At 32.2% G+C, this 12,956-nt stretch overlaps 3 protein-coding genes across 3 annotated transcripts; 2 read left to right on the top strand and 1 right to left on the bottom strand.

The window, feature by feature from the left end:
* Positions 1-542: 542 nt before the first annotated feature.
* Positions 543-1,967, top strand: LOC140755739 (leukocyte receptor cluster member 1 homolog). The gene is made up of 2 exons (XM_073091046.1): positions 543-687; positions 1,088-1,967. The coding sequence occupies exons 1-2, from the start codon at positions 665-667 to the stop codon at positions 1,944-1,946; spliced, it is 882 nt and encodes a 293-aa protein (XP_072947147.1). The 5' UTR covers positions 543-664; the 3' UTR covers positions 1,947-1,967.
* Strump (WASH complex subunit strump) lies at positions 1,964-9,407 on the bottom strand. Its single transcript, XM_073091045.1, has 11 exons — positions 9,192-9,407; positions 9,005-9,107; positions 8,599-8,790; positions 8,053-8,264; positions 6,293-7,710; positions 5,948-6,207; positions 4,864-4,991; positions 4,387-4,788; positions 3,764-3,990; positions 3,403-3,553; positions 1,964-2,995 (listed from the first exon to the last, which is right to left on the bottom strand). Exons 1-11 carry the CDS (start codon positions 9,311-9,313, stop codon positions 2,854-2,856), a joined length of 3,357 nt encoding a protein of 1,118 aa, XP_072947146.1. The 5' UTR covers positions 9,314-9,407; the 3' UTR covers positions 1,964-2,853.
* Positions 9,408-9,944: 537 nt separating this feature from the next.
* Positions 9,945-12,626, top strand: LOC140756028 (peroxisomal membrane protein PMP34). Its single transcript, XM_073091422.1, has 3 exons — positions 9,945-10,178; positions 10,263-10,323; positions 10,739-12,626. The coding sequence occupies exons 1-3, from the start codon at positions 10,122-10,124 to the stop codon at positions 11,458-11,460; spliced, it is 840 nt and encodes a 279-aa protein (XP_072947523.1). The 5' UTR covers positions 9,945-10,121; the 3' UTR covers positions 11,461-12,626.
* The last annotated feature ends 330 nt before the right edge of the window (positions 12,627-12,956 follow it).

Genomic DNA, 12,956 nt, shown 5'->3' on the forward strand with positions numbered 1-12,956 from the left:
AAAGGGAACACGTAATCGGGTTGAAATGTGTACCGTTAGTTTGAAGTATTCTATTTTATGGGTTTTGCCTAAAATGCCCACCTAGCACTTCGTGTCTCTGGTTTTGCGTGTTCGACAAGCTACCGGAAGTTACAATATACATTTTTTTCACGCATCATAGATTTATGATGGCCTTGAACTCTGTAATTTTGAGCTTTGAAATTCATTTTATATTATTTATAACATATTAATGACGTAGTTTTCAGACTTTGTGCATAAATAATTTAAATTTTTCGTTCTTACCGTTAAAATTGAAAATTAAAAGGTCGAATAGTTATAACAAAAAATATGTAAATATTTTAGAATTATTTAAATTGATTAACATGTGGATCACGTAAAAGTATGAGTAGCATATATTTTGGAAAATACCTATAATGGTACTATTCAACGCTATATTATTTTCCAATACATGTATCGTATCAGTTTCATTGTTACTATACTCTTTGCTTCCATTAGCAGTGTACATTATCTATCTAACATGCTCATGTTCTGTTCTGCTTTTTCATTGTCATGTCAATCTGTCATTTGTCACTGTCAAGTCAATCTGAATGGATTGAGCTGAAGTTCTGTAATGTAATGCAGTTTATAAAACTATAGAATATAATCTTGAATACAAAACAGAAATATGAATATACTTCCAAAGAAACGGTAAATATAGTAAAAGTTTTCGCCTATCGCCTTACGTCTTATCTTATAATATTATAAAAAAAAAACAATTATAAACACAGTACTTCTGCTGAAAAGGTTTTTAAGCAAGAAAATAATTATTATTTCGAAAGAATACGCTTATTTTTGTCCTATTTTTCATGTGTTATAAATCATATTACATTTTTAACACCATTTTATAACTTGCCAAATCTTAATGATTTTTATTAGTTGCCCACAAAATTAATGTCGTTATCAAAAGTACTATTTTTTGAATCCTTATTGTAAGAATGATGAGGTAGCGCCCTTGAGATAAGGTCCTATCTTTTCTTCTATGAAGGAGACTAAATAACAACATACATTGTTACATAAACAATAATATTTGACGTGTTTTTTATTATAGCTGGCATGTTCGAACTAAAGAAAATATTGCAAGAGTAAGAAAAGATGAAGCAGAAGCTGCTGAAAAAGAGAGGAAGGAACAGTTGAGAATTGAAAATGCAGATCGTGAAGCTCGTCTTAATATATTGAAAAATAAAAGTAAACAAAGGCTGTTTGATCTGCAAGTTGATGTTGAGCAGCAAAAACAAGAAACTACACCACCCTTGGAACATGTTAATTTGTTTGCAGATTTAGATCATGCCACCACAACCACTAATAAAGAACATGATATAGAAGTTAAAGAAAAGAAGGAAGAATATGAAAAAAAGATTGGATATCTCACATATCTTGGCCAAGATACAAATGAGGCCCTCGGAAAGAAAAATTGGTATGAAGTCTTACCACAGTCATCATCAAGGTATGATCGATCAGAAAACATAAAAGACACATATGATAAATTAGTCCTTAAAGATAAGGACGGGAAGGCGAGAAAGAGGCAGATAGATGAAAAGGACGGTGAAATTGATTGGAAGTTGAAACAGCGCCATGATCCTGTCAATACCTTTAGAAAATACTGTGAAGGGAAACTAGCACCAGCTCAGGAAACAAAATTAAAAGAGACAAAAATTGCACCTACTGAAGAAATAAAAGAAAGCAACAAAAACTCAAAACACAAAAAGTCAATCAAAGATAAAGACAATAAGTTGCAACAGTTAAGAGAAGCACGTCTTAAACGCGAGCAACAAGAGAAGCAGAAAACAGAGATGTTTCTTACACAACTTAGTGGAGGTCCTGTTAGTTCTACAGAAAAAGTTAATAAAGTCACACCCAAATACAATTCTCAGTTTAATCCAGAGTTAGCAAGACAAAATTACAGATAACAAATTGTGACTAATAATTCATTTGATTATGTTTTATTGTAAGTCTCTTTATATTTAGTCAGTTTTATAAGTTTTATATATTATTCCATATTATGTAACTCATGACTTTTGTTGATCAATAGAAATAAGATATACTTAAGTAATGTCATTAATTTTGCACAAGGGACCATGCAAAAGTTGGTTGGTGGTGTTTATAAATAGTTAGGCATGATAACAATTTCTTCAATTTACAATGTGTTTTAAAGACAAAAACATGAAATTTCATCCCCATCTTATCATGTCATAAATAAATGTGACCAAAGAATTGAAACTACATTTTTTTTTAATTAACTTTCATATACTTAATATTAACTTAATAATGATAATAGATAACAATTATTTTCGTCTACATATACATTAAGCTCCATAGAAAATGGCAGCCAAGACAAAAAAATCTTTACTCTTTATTTGTTTATTCTATCATAGATTATTTAATATTGTTTTGATGAGTTATTTATTAAGTTTTAATGTAATGGAATGTAATTAGAAATTACGCACATTATACATAACTATTAATCATCTGTATTAATTATACACTTCTTACAGCACTTATAACGAGTTTCTGCTTTCACACAATGATACATGTCTAATTTTAAACATAACACCTTTATAGCCCTAGACTTCAAATGTATTGTATGTTATTCACAGTTCCGGTTGTTCCACCAAAATTGGTTCAGCCCTAGTTATTTTTTTTTTTAAATCTTGCCTGGCCATACATCCACTTTAGAAATCAGCCTTTGTTATTTAAAACTTACGTATATAATAATAATGTAAGTAAATATAATATAAGCAGACCATTCATAGAACTTGATGTGACTACCCTCGGAGTCACTGCAGCTATATATTGCAAAAATATATATGAGTTTTATTATTTTTGTATTGTCAAAGTAAGAAGAGCAAGGGGCAATTTATCTTCCAACGCACTAAAAGGGTACTTGAACGTTTCACATAGCAGCTGCAGAATTCTTACTATTTGCACACTTTCATTTTGGGCTTCAGTTGATTTTAATCTGAAACCAAGTTATTTCTTAATTAAAAAGTTTGTCTATTCAAAACAAAGTCTGGCCAGATTACTATTTTCGCTATATTCAATTACGCCTTATTATTTATGAAAATCTTTATAATTGATGCATAAGGAAATATTCCGCTTAAAACCGCTAGTCCGCTCTGAATATAGAAATGAATCGCGTCGCCATAGCAAATTGTATGACTACACCTGCTCGCAATATCTTCAGAACGGACTAGAATTTAACGCGGACCATACTTTGGTGAGGCAGTGACCGAAATTAAAGTAAATAATTTTTTTACCCATCATTTCATCCAAGAAACAAAAACTAAATTACTTTCTAGAGCAACATTATAAAAAATCTAGAGCCCTTTATATTAGTTACAAATATATGACAATATAGATGTTTACCTGTTTAAGGACAACATTTTAACATATTTGCATAGGAAGTTGATGAAGACCTCGACATTTTCAGTTTTCGTTTGACGCAAAACGGTATAGGTGCCTACTAGTAAAGGGTAGCCATCAATATTTTCCCCGGGTCTTTTAGTTATCAGGTCACCTAAAATCAAAATATTGAGTGACGTCAGAAAATATCTGAATTAGGCAAGTGTATATAATCTTATTAAATCATAACATCCTTGCCGTATGCACATATTTTAATTAAATAAATAAGATAAAATCAAACAAAATATATAAGTCATCTAATGCAATTATAGCCCCTCTATTCTTCAAATCATAATGCATAAAAACTAAACAATTCCATATTTACCAGTTGTAAGGCATATTTGTAGTTTGGATAGTTGAGATATCAACACAACCGCCATAATTCGACCCATGTCTGAATTCAAGATTTCATTAGCATTTCGTATGTATATTTTTTCGAAGGGCTCACTTATTCCACATCGAACCAAATACTCTTCTAATTCTCTCATAAGTGTCGTAGGCACTTGACTTGTTTCACATACGTTGAACTTTTTTATTTCGTTTAACAAAGATCTGGAAGTGATAACAAATACATTGTCTTACTTGAATTTCTTACATTTTATACAATAACAATGCATAGCTACATAAAGGCTTAATAAACACATATGATACGAAGTCTCATTGTGTCGTGACATCATGTCGCGAAACGATGTCGTGTTGTGTAAATTTACAACGAGCGTCTTAAAAAAATATTGTGTAAAATTAGTAATGCAATTTTGGTTATAGAAATGCAGGAAACAATATTTTTATGAAATTCCTGAATGATGGAAATCACTTTTTAACAGACTTCGAAAAGAACGAGGTTCTATATTCGGCTGTTTATAATTTTTTACGATTATTTTACATACACGTCGTACATTTCCACGTCGAGACGTCTTAATAACTCAAAAGGATATATGACAAGCTTACTCGTTTAAAGTCCTAAGTGTGGCTTCTAGGTGCGCAGAATCAAATTTGCAAGTGGTATTCAATTGGTAAGCAATATGTTTCCTGAGTATTTGCAGAGATCCAATGAGTAGTAGTGTATCAACATATTGTTGAATCGTTTTGCCATTTTTTAATATTACTTGCTCTATATCTTTTACGTCAACACTCGCCTTGCCAATAACAATCTTGTCTTGGCTGCTTCTGATGATGTTTTGCAAGTTTTGCAGTTGGTTTTTAATCATGTAAGCATACAAAGTGTCTAAGCCATGTAGACCAACAACTCCAATAGCATCATTCAATTTAGAAAATGTTTTTGTGTTAACAATTTCATTTTGGTTTTTAGCATCATACCATGCAGCACATATGTTGACGTAAATGCTTATCCTAAAATAAAATTAAATATTATAAAATATGTTGTATAAAAACACTAACGTTTTTATGTAACTGTAGTGTACCAACCTGGAGTCAGTTAATTGAACTATTTGCCGAGCTAAGCTTCCCATGAAGCCGGCAGAAGGTCCATACAATGTCACTCCTTTTCGTATGCTCACTTCTTTTGCAACACTTTCATTTATTATAGTAGATACCTAATGGAGTAAAAGAAATAAACATTATTAACTCTAATGTTAGTAAGCGCTGTAAAAGTATAAAAATCTGGAACAGATATTTAAAAATATATTCTTTACTAGTGGTGTCCGCGGCTTCGCCTGTATTTTAAAGAAAATAATATGACATACTAACATACATAAAACTGAAAATTCGTACCTTCATTGGAATGACAGTGGCGCCATCTGGCGAAAATTGGTCGTACCAACTCTGAAACCTTCGTGGGCTCATAGACAACAACTTTGCTAAAGATCATCACTTGATCAAATGCATAGTTTATGATTCAATCCTTACTAATATCGAAATATCGATTTTTTTGGTCCAAAAGATAGATTCTCCGATTAATCGATCTTAGATCGCCATCCCTAATTCCCGTGGGATTTCCAGGATAAAAACTATCCTATGTCCCTTCTCGGGTCTTAGACTATCTTTGTACAAAATTTCATTAAAATCGGTTCAGTGGTTTAGGCGTGAAGAAGAGACAACCAGACAGACAGACAGACAGAGTTACTTTCGGATTTATAATATTAGTAAGGAATAGTAAGGATAATACAGTTTCTAACACTACACTCATCTGACTTTCAAAACGCGTCAAATGAAGTATAACTTCAATAAATACTTCTACAGTATAGTCCGCGCCAAACTGCTAGTCCGCTCTGAATATAGAAACGAGTCGCGTCGAATAGCAAATTGTAGATATTAGCGAGACGAAGACATCGCGGGATCCTCCCGGCACCCGTCCGCTGCCCGCTCTCGCCCATGGTTTCATAGCTGCGTTGGTATACCCTTAAGTTGCTACGGAATATATCCTTGTGGTTGCGCGCAACAACTTCAGAGCGGACTAGCAGTTTGGCGCTTACTATACCTATAATCAATCATAAGTTACAATATGGCAACATCCAAAAGTATTTGCTAATAAACACACTAGTATTGTTACCTGTTTTTGCCAAATCCTTAGTCCATGTATATTTATGTAATCTTGAATGTATTCCAATGATCTTTTGTATCCATCCATGCTCTCTGCAAGCTTTTGTAATCTAGGGAGCAAACTATGCGATTTCTTCAATGGGGGTTCTAGAAATTCTACAAACTTCTTACTTATGTGTCTGTCAAGTTCTTTTAGCAGTCCTTCTTCTAACAATTCTGCAGGATCTACCCTTATGACACCAACCAGGGTTGATCGCATATCCAAGATACCTGAATAATTTAATAATAATAAATAATTAATATTTTAGTAAGTATTTATAGAACTGTAATAAATGTAGATTATTATTTATAGTACCTGTTGTAAAGGTAGATGCTGAGTGAGTTAACTTTGCCACTTCCATTCTGTGTTCTAACTGTGCATAATCTCTCAATTTTTCCTTGTCTATTCTTGTGGGTACTTCTTTTATTGTCCATGTTTGCAGATCAATTATCTTTTCAACTATACTAAAAACCATTTCAGGGATAATCTGGAGGACTTTCTGAATATATTTTATCAATTCACTGCTATAGTACTGTGATACTGACACTAAATCGTCACTTTGTGCTTGATTTATTCTGAGCAAGGGTATCTCCATAGCACTCGCCAGTTTTAGAAATAGTGCTCTGAGCCTGCTGGTGACAGCAGGATTCTCCTTGATACTGTCCTGCATGTATTTAGTATATAAATCAATGGTACACCATGCATAGCTAAAATCTGCAACTGTTTCCAAAGTAACCAGTGAATCCTCTTTTAATGATGCTGCTCTTAAAATATTTTTTAATGCCTCTTTGCTTTCTGAAAGGAATTGCACTACTGTTGAAGTACTTTTCATACCGTGAAACTCCTCTACTTCATCTAAAACTTGTATCAGTTGTGTGACTTTTTTGATTGATTTGGATGTAATGGCTTCTGATAGAGATGAAATTTGTTTTGCAATATTTTCAAACCAGAGTTTCAATTGTTCATTTTTTGATACTTTTGTGAATGGCTTTGTTCCAGAAAATAATTCTGAGAGATTGTTCACTGCTTCTAAGGCAATATTTTTATTTGCAATCCAACATTCATTTCTGTTCTCCAGTAACTGCTTTAAAAATTCCCTAACCTTCAGTTCTAGTTCAGCTGTACTGATAAGGAGTTCCAACAAACGTAATGGCTCATAATTCGACTCTTTGAGTACTAATTCCTTTAACTGCTTACTCTTTTTGTTATTGTCAAAAAATATAACATCACTGTTATGCAATAAAAGCCATCGTAAAACATGATTAGAATTTAAAATCACGTTTAATATTTTATTTATGTTGTCCAACACAAAATCATCTGTCAAAGTTCCTTCCTTCAACAACTGATGAGTTTTGTTAATCAGCACTGTAACTGAATTGCCACGTTTAGAAAATATATCCTTTACAGTTTTAGCATTACAAGTAGTACCAAGCGAATTCTTAGCAGCCTTAAAACTTTCCCAATAGTCCATTAGATTCATTGTTACTCCCATATAAATGGGTATGATCCAATTGCATGGGAAAAACTTGTCTGCAATCTCTCTCATTTTTGAATTGTCATTGTGTAAATAGTGAGGTGTAAAAAATAAGCACACAACCAGCATGCTAGCTTGTGTTGCCAGAGCAGAGGACTGATGTTCTGGGATGGTGTAGACTGCTAACTGGTTGTAAATATCTTCCGATCTCAATTTTCCCACAATCTTTTCTATAAAATCTGGATGTATTGGTACACGGCTAAAATATAATATTAATAAATTGTGTAACTCTAGTTAAAATTATGCATACATGTAATGTTACAATATTTTGTAATTTTATTACAAATTAATATAAATTTGTGAATGAGGAGGTTCAGCTATTCCATTTTTTTTAAGAAAAAGCATATTTAATAACCAATGAAAAAAAAGTTTTTAGTTAGTAAAGTACAGTCTTATTGACGAACTACAATGTTTTTCCAATATAAAAGTATACTTAACATACATATACACATTTTCAAAACAGATACTTTTGACACAAAACTCTCCAATGTTACTTCCCAAATTTTAGAATAAAAACAAAACAATGAAGCTATAAAATTACCTGAAATATTCAACTGGATAATCTAGGGGTCTCTTGCAGTGCAGCTGATCGTAGCCAGTGTCCCGCAGCAACTTGCACACATCATCCACATTGGATTGGGATTGGCTTGTGCTGTAGCGGTAAAAGGCCACCAACAACCTTTCTCTTACTGCACCAGGAATGTACAGGTCACATAATAGTAGCATAGATCCATATAAATATGCAGATTCACACTAGAACATAGTATGATAATGATAGAAATAATTTAACACCACAATCTCAGTAGCTAGGAACTGTATGTATTACAAGGCAAGCAATCTGCAAAACAAGAACATAGCCAGGATCCTATTCCAGGGGTGGTATTCCTAGAATTAAACTAAGATAATCGCAGAGAGTTGTTAAAATTTTCAAAGAGGGACTTGAACTCTAAAACCCGCTGTCTACAGCCATCCAGCAAACTAAAATATTTGCAAAATAAGATCATATTACTTTAAAAAGTGACACATTTGGGAACAGAACTGAAATCAGGCTTCCTTAAAAATAAAATCAATAACATATTTGACATACCAAAAGTTGTTTTCCTTCTATATCTTTCATAACAGAGTCTATAGTTTGTTGTATAAATGCTCCATCATTTAATTGTTCAACAAATGAATTTAGATCAATAATGTATTGGTAAATGTTTTCAAACAATAAGTAGAATCGTGTTATCAGTTCCAAATACTTTTCTTTTAGATCATCATCCAAGTCTTGTAGTTTCTGGAATGTGGAGCATGATATTATATGGTATTTAGAAAGTAGGTAATAAGTAGTTAAATAAAGTGGATGAACAAATATTTCTAGAATCCTTCATACTAGCATTTTGGGTCTGCACTGTGCATACATTCAACGAATACATATGCTGATAAAACCCTGAGTGAAGAAGCCCTAACAGGGGTTTTTAGTAAGCACGAAAGATTCATATTATTCTTACCGCATTTAGGCCGATTTTCTTCTCCTGAGCATCTGATATCTTAAAATAACTGAAGTCCATGATGACATCCTGATACTTTTGTTGATGCTCCTTATTATCTAATCTGAAATAATAGTTATAAATTAAATGAACTCCCACAATGTTCCACGCTTTTAAAATTATACCTTATGAAGATTTAGAAACATACAAATAAGTTTTAGGAATATGATCTTTTAATCTTAGTATTTCTGCCAAAATAGCATTTCCGTGCGAAACAAGTTTTAGCAAATTTTGTGCACAAAGATTATCTTCAGCTAAAAAAGCTCTCATTTTAGTATAAATTAAAGATAGCACATAAAATAATGATATTAAAACATTGCAAGGAAGTATCTGCAAAACATAAACATCTCGATAAATTCTGTTTCTGTCATACTGTCATGAGTGTCATGTCATATGTCTTACTGCTACTGTGAAATTGTCATTATTAAGCCACAGATCATCTAATAACACAATAACATCCGCTACAAAACCGGATTATATAGGCATCCGGTAACGGATGATAACTTTAGGTATTGCTATACCAAAGAGTATTGTAAACCTGTGTGCTATACATTCGATAATCTATGTTTTGTCGTAGTTTTAAGATTAAAAAATAATTTAATTTCGTTAACTCAATAAAAATTAAACGAGTACGCTCGTTAGAAGTTGAATAATTCAAATAATAAAGAAGAGTTAAAATTAATTTTATTATTACAACTACTCTTTAAGAGGTTTATATTGTATTGAAGAAAATGGATAGCATAGCAGAAATTATTTAAAAAAATCGTGAGTCGAGATCGGGCTGGATGGAACTTCTTTTATTGCACACTATGGTATCTCTTTGTAATCTGTATACTTACTTTTCTTGCCAATGTGTCAATGTCAAAGTTGATTAAATCTGCCAAACAGAACGACAAATTTTAATAGAATTTTCAGTTTTTCACTGCAATAGTCTATGACAATGTAGCAAATGACCAAAGAAAATGTTATCGTACAAATATAATTAAATTGCTTAATGAGTCATGAACTTATATTTTTTCGTTAAGTTCATAGTGTAACAGTATTTTTACTATAGTGAATTTTATAACAAATTGGCGCGATGGCTTCCTCATTATTTAGTTATGAGACCCTTGTACATGCCATGGCTGGAGCTACGGTTTGTGATATATAAATAAGTACGTGGTCCAACAATATAGTACGGAATCGAAAATATACTTATAGTCCTTTTTTTTTATTTCAGGGTAGTGTAGTGGGCATGGCGGCCTTTTATCCATTGGATACATTGAGATCAAGAATACAAGGTAAATCTAATTAGTTTACATTGTATCATGTAAATTATTGTTACATCATTATATTTATTTTCCTGTGAGGCAGAATATTTTAAACATTTTCCTTTTATTAAATGATAAGTAATAAGGTGTTTATTGGTGTAAGACACTGCTTATGTACTTATATTCTAAATAATACAAAACTATAACTAAGCACAGGAATTTTACTGTTGTGTGCTGATATAAAGGCGCAAATAAACTAGATATAAATTTAACTTGCAACGTAATAATCAGGCAAATTACTTATCTGCTATTAACTTCAGATAAGATTCCTGCCTAATTTGAAGTAGACTAATAAATCCTTAGTAACAATTTCAACTATTTGGTACATAGAATACAGTGCAAATAATTATCAGTTCTTATATTAAATGTTTCTTTTTTGTTGTAGTGGAAGATTCTAATAAGCTGCGTGGAACATCATGGGAGCTGCTCTTGAAATTGGCAAATGAAGAAGGTGTAGAGTCATTGTATAGGGGCTTGGCCCCAGTTTTGCAGTCACTGTCAGTCTCAAATTTTGTTTATTTCTACACTTTCCATGCATTACGTAGAGCTGCTTCAGATAATACATCAGCTTTGCGGGATTTAATGTTTGGGGTACTCGCAGGTAGTATTAATGTGCTCATGACTTCACCTTTGTGGGTGGTTAACACAAGGATGAAGTTGGAAAAGAACTCTTATAACAGCCTTATGGATGGACTGATCACTATATACAAAAAGGAAGGTGCCAAGGGTCTATGGTCAGGCACAGTGCCATCATTACTCTTAGTTTCAAATCCTGCCATCCAGTTTATGGTTTATGAATCTCTGAAAAGAAATCTGACATCTAAAGGCTTCTTTGATGGTTACAGAGCTTTCCTTGTTGGTGCTATTGCCAAAGGAGTTGCTACAACTCTTACTTATCCTCTTCAGCTCATACAGTCGAGACTTCGTGCAGGAACTAGTCTGAATCCACTTTGGAGAGATATAAAATCTAAACCTTTTACAGCGTTTCGAGGATTAGAGGCAAAGTTATTACAGACTATTATGACAGCTGCACTAATGTTTTTAATCTATGAAAAAGTTGTGCGTTTAGTTTTGACTATTATGAGAGTAAAAATTTCTAAACGTTAAATGCCACGAAGGCTATTATTCCTCTATACCAAATAGTACAACATAACCAAACAAATGGTAAAAGTATGCCAGTAATATTGTGACAAGTATTGTTTAAGTCATTATAGGGTAGGTAAAGGATAATAGGGTTAAGGGATAATTTATTATAGGGTTATAGGACAATTAATTGGTGTGGTTTCGGTTAGGGTGTTTGAGATAAAACCATTTGAAAAGGATGTGATTGGTAAATTTGCGATATTATAACATGTACTAAATTAATTAGTCTATACAAGTTAAATTCCTTACAGTAAATTATATTATAGTATCTTGCTTGAGGCTAATAAAGTGGACTTCAAATTAATTTGTGAATTTCCCATAGCACATCGCTGTATTGGGTCCAAATCTTGTTACATTATTTTTTGATGCAAAACCAATATTGTCATCTTAGCAATAAACCATTTTTGGGTTTAAAAAAACAATAACATTGTGTATATACATACACATCAATCAGTCAAGTTAGGCATATATTACAAGATTATTACAAATTGAATATATATGTATACTGTACATATGAAGAGAACATTGCAAATTATGTGTATGACCTTGAGTATAAAGATTAATTCAATTTGCTCCACCTGAATTAGTCATGATATCATCAGGGATTTAAATGTAAAGGTATTAAAATTATGTTGTTCCCTTTAAAAAATTACCTGTTGATTGATTATTTATTGTCAAAAAAGTATTCCATACAATTTCATGCTTCAACAAACAATTACCTATATAATAAAAATAATCTAACTATTAAATTAGGCATTCATGCATCTTGTTGTACAAGATCGAACTATACATTTTTTACTTATCAGCTTTATATAAAAATAAGCTTTTTATTCGAAAAAATACGACTGTTATTTTTACATATGTGCTGAGGTTTTATCCATAATTTCGTTCATGTTTTAGTGCCAAAGTTTTAATTTTTTATTTACTGTGTGTAAGATATACATACCTATGTGTAATATTAATATTTGCGTTACAGTTACAACAAAACATGTATTATGTGTTGAATAAAACATGCAGCGTTGAAGTGTAAAGTATGCGGGGGGAGAAAAAGAGTTAAGTTATGATAACCGATCTGCTGTAGGTACTGTTTAATCTCCACCGGAGATGACATCCGGACGGCTTCACATTGAGCTGATGCACACGGTGATTGTGTTGTATATAAATCTATTGGCTTGTAGTTAAATCCATGTGTCTACATGGTTCCTTAAGCACCCAACCTCGGACTGTAGAATCATTTCTGTGGACCCTAGGTGTTCTGGGATCCACCACGAAAAGATTTTTTTTAACCTTTACATTTGGATTTTTTATTCCATTTATAATATGATGTTGATGGTGTTGTTGCGGTGCGTTTTCTTATATACTTGTTATTATTTAAGCCATATTTGAGTACCAACTAAGGATTGAATTATTGGAAGCAATGAATCCCTATTAAATAAATGTTTGCATTAGGTGGTACATTT

The sequence above is a fragment of the Epargyreus clarus genome, unplaced genomic scaffold (genome assembly GCF_041222505.1).
Source record: "Epargyreus clarus isolate Ecla_fem2 unplaced genomic scaffold, WU_Ecla_fem_2.2 ptg000034l, whole genome shotgun sequence".
Lineage (NCBI taxonomy): Eukaryota > Metazoa > Arthropoda > Insecta > Lepidoptera > Hesperiidae > Epargyreus > Epargyreus clarus.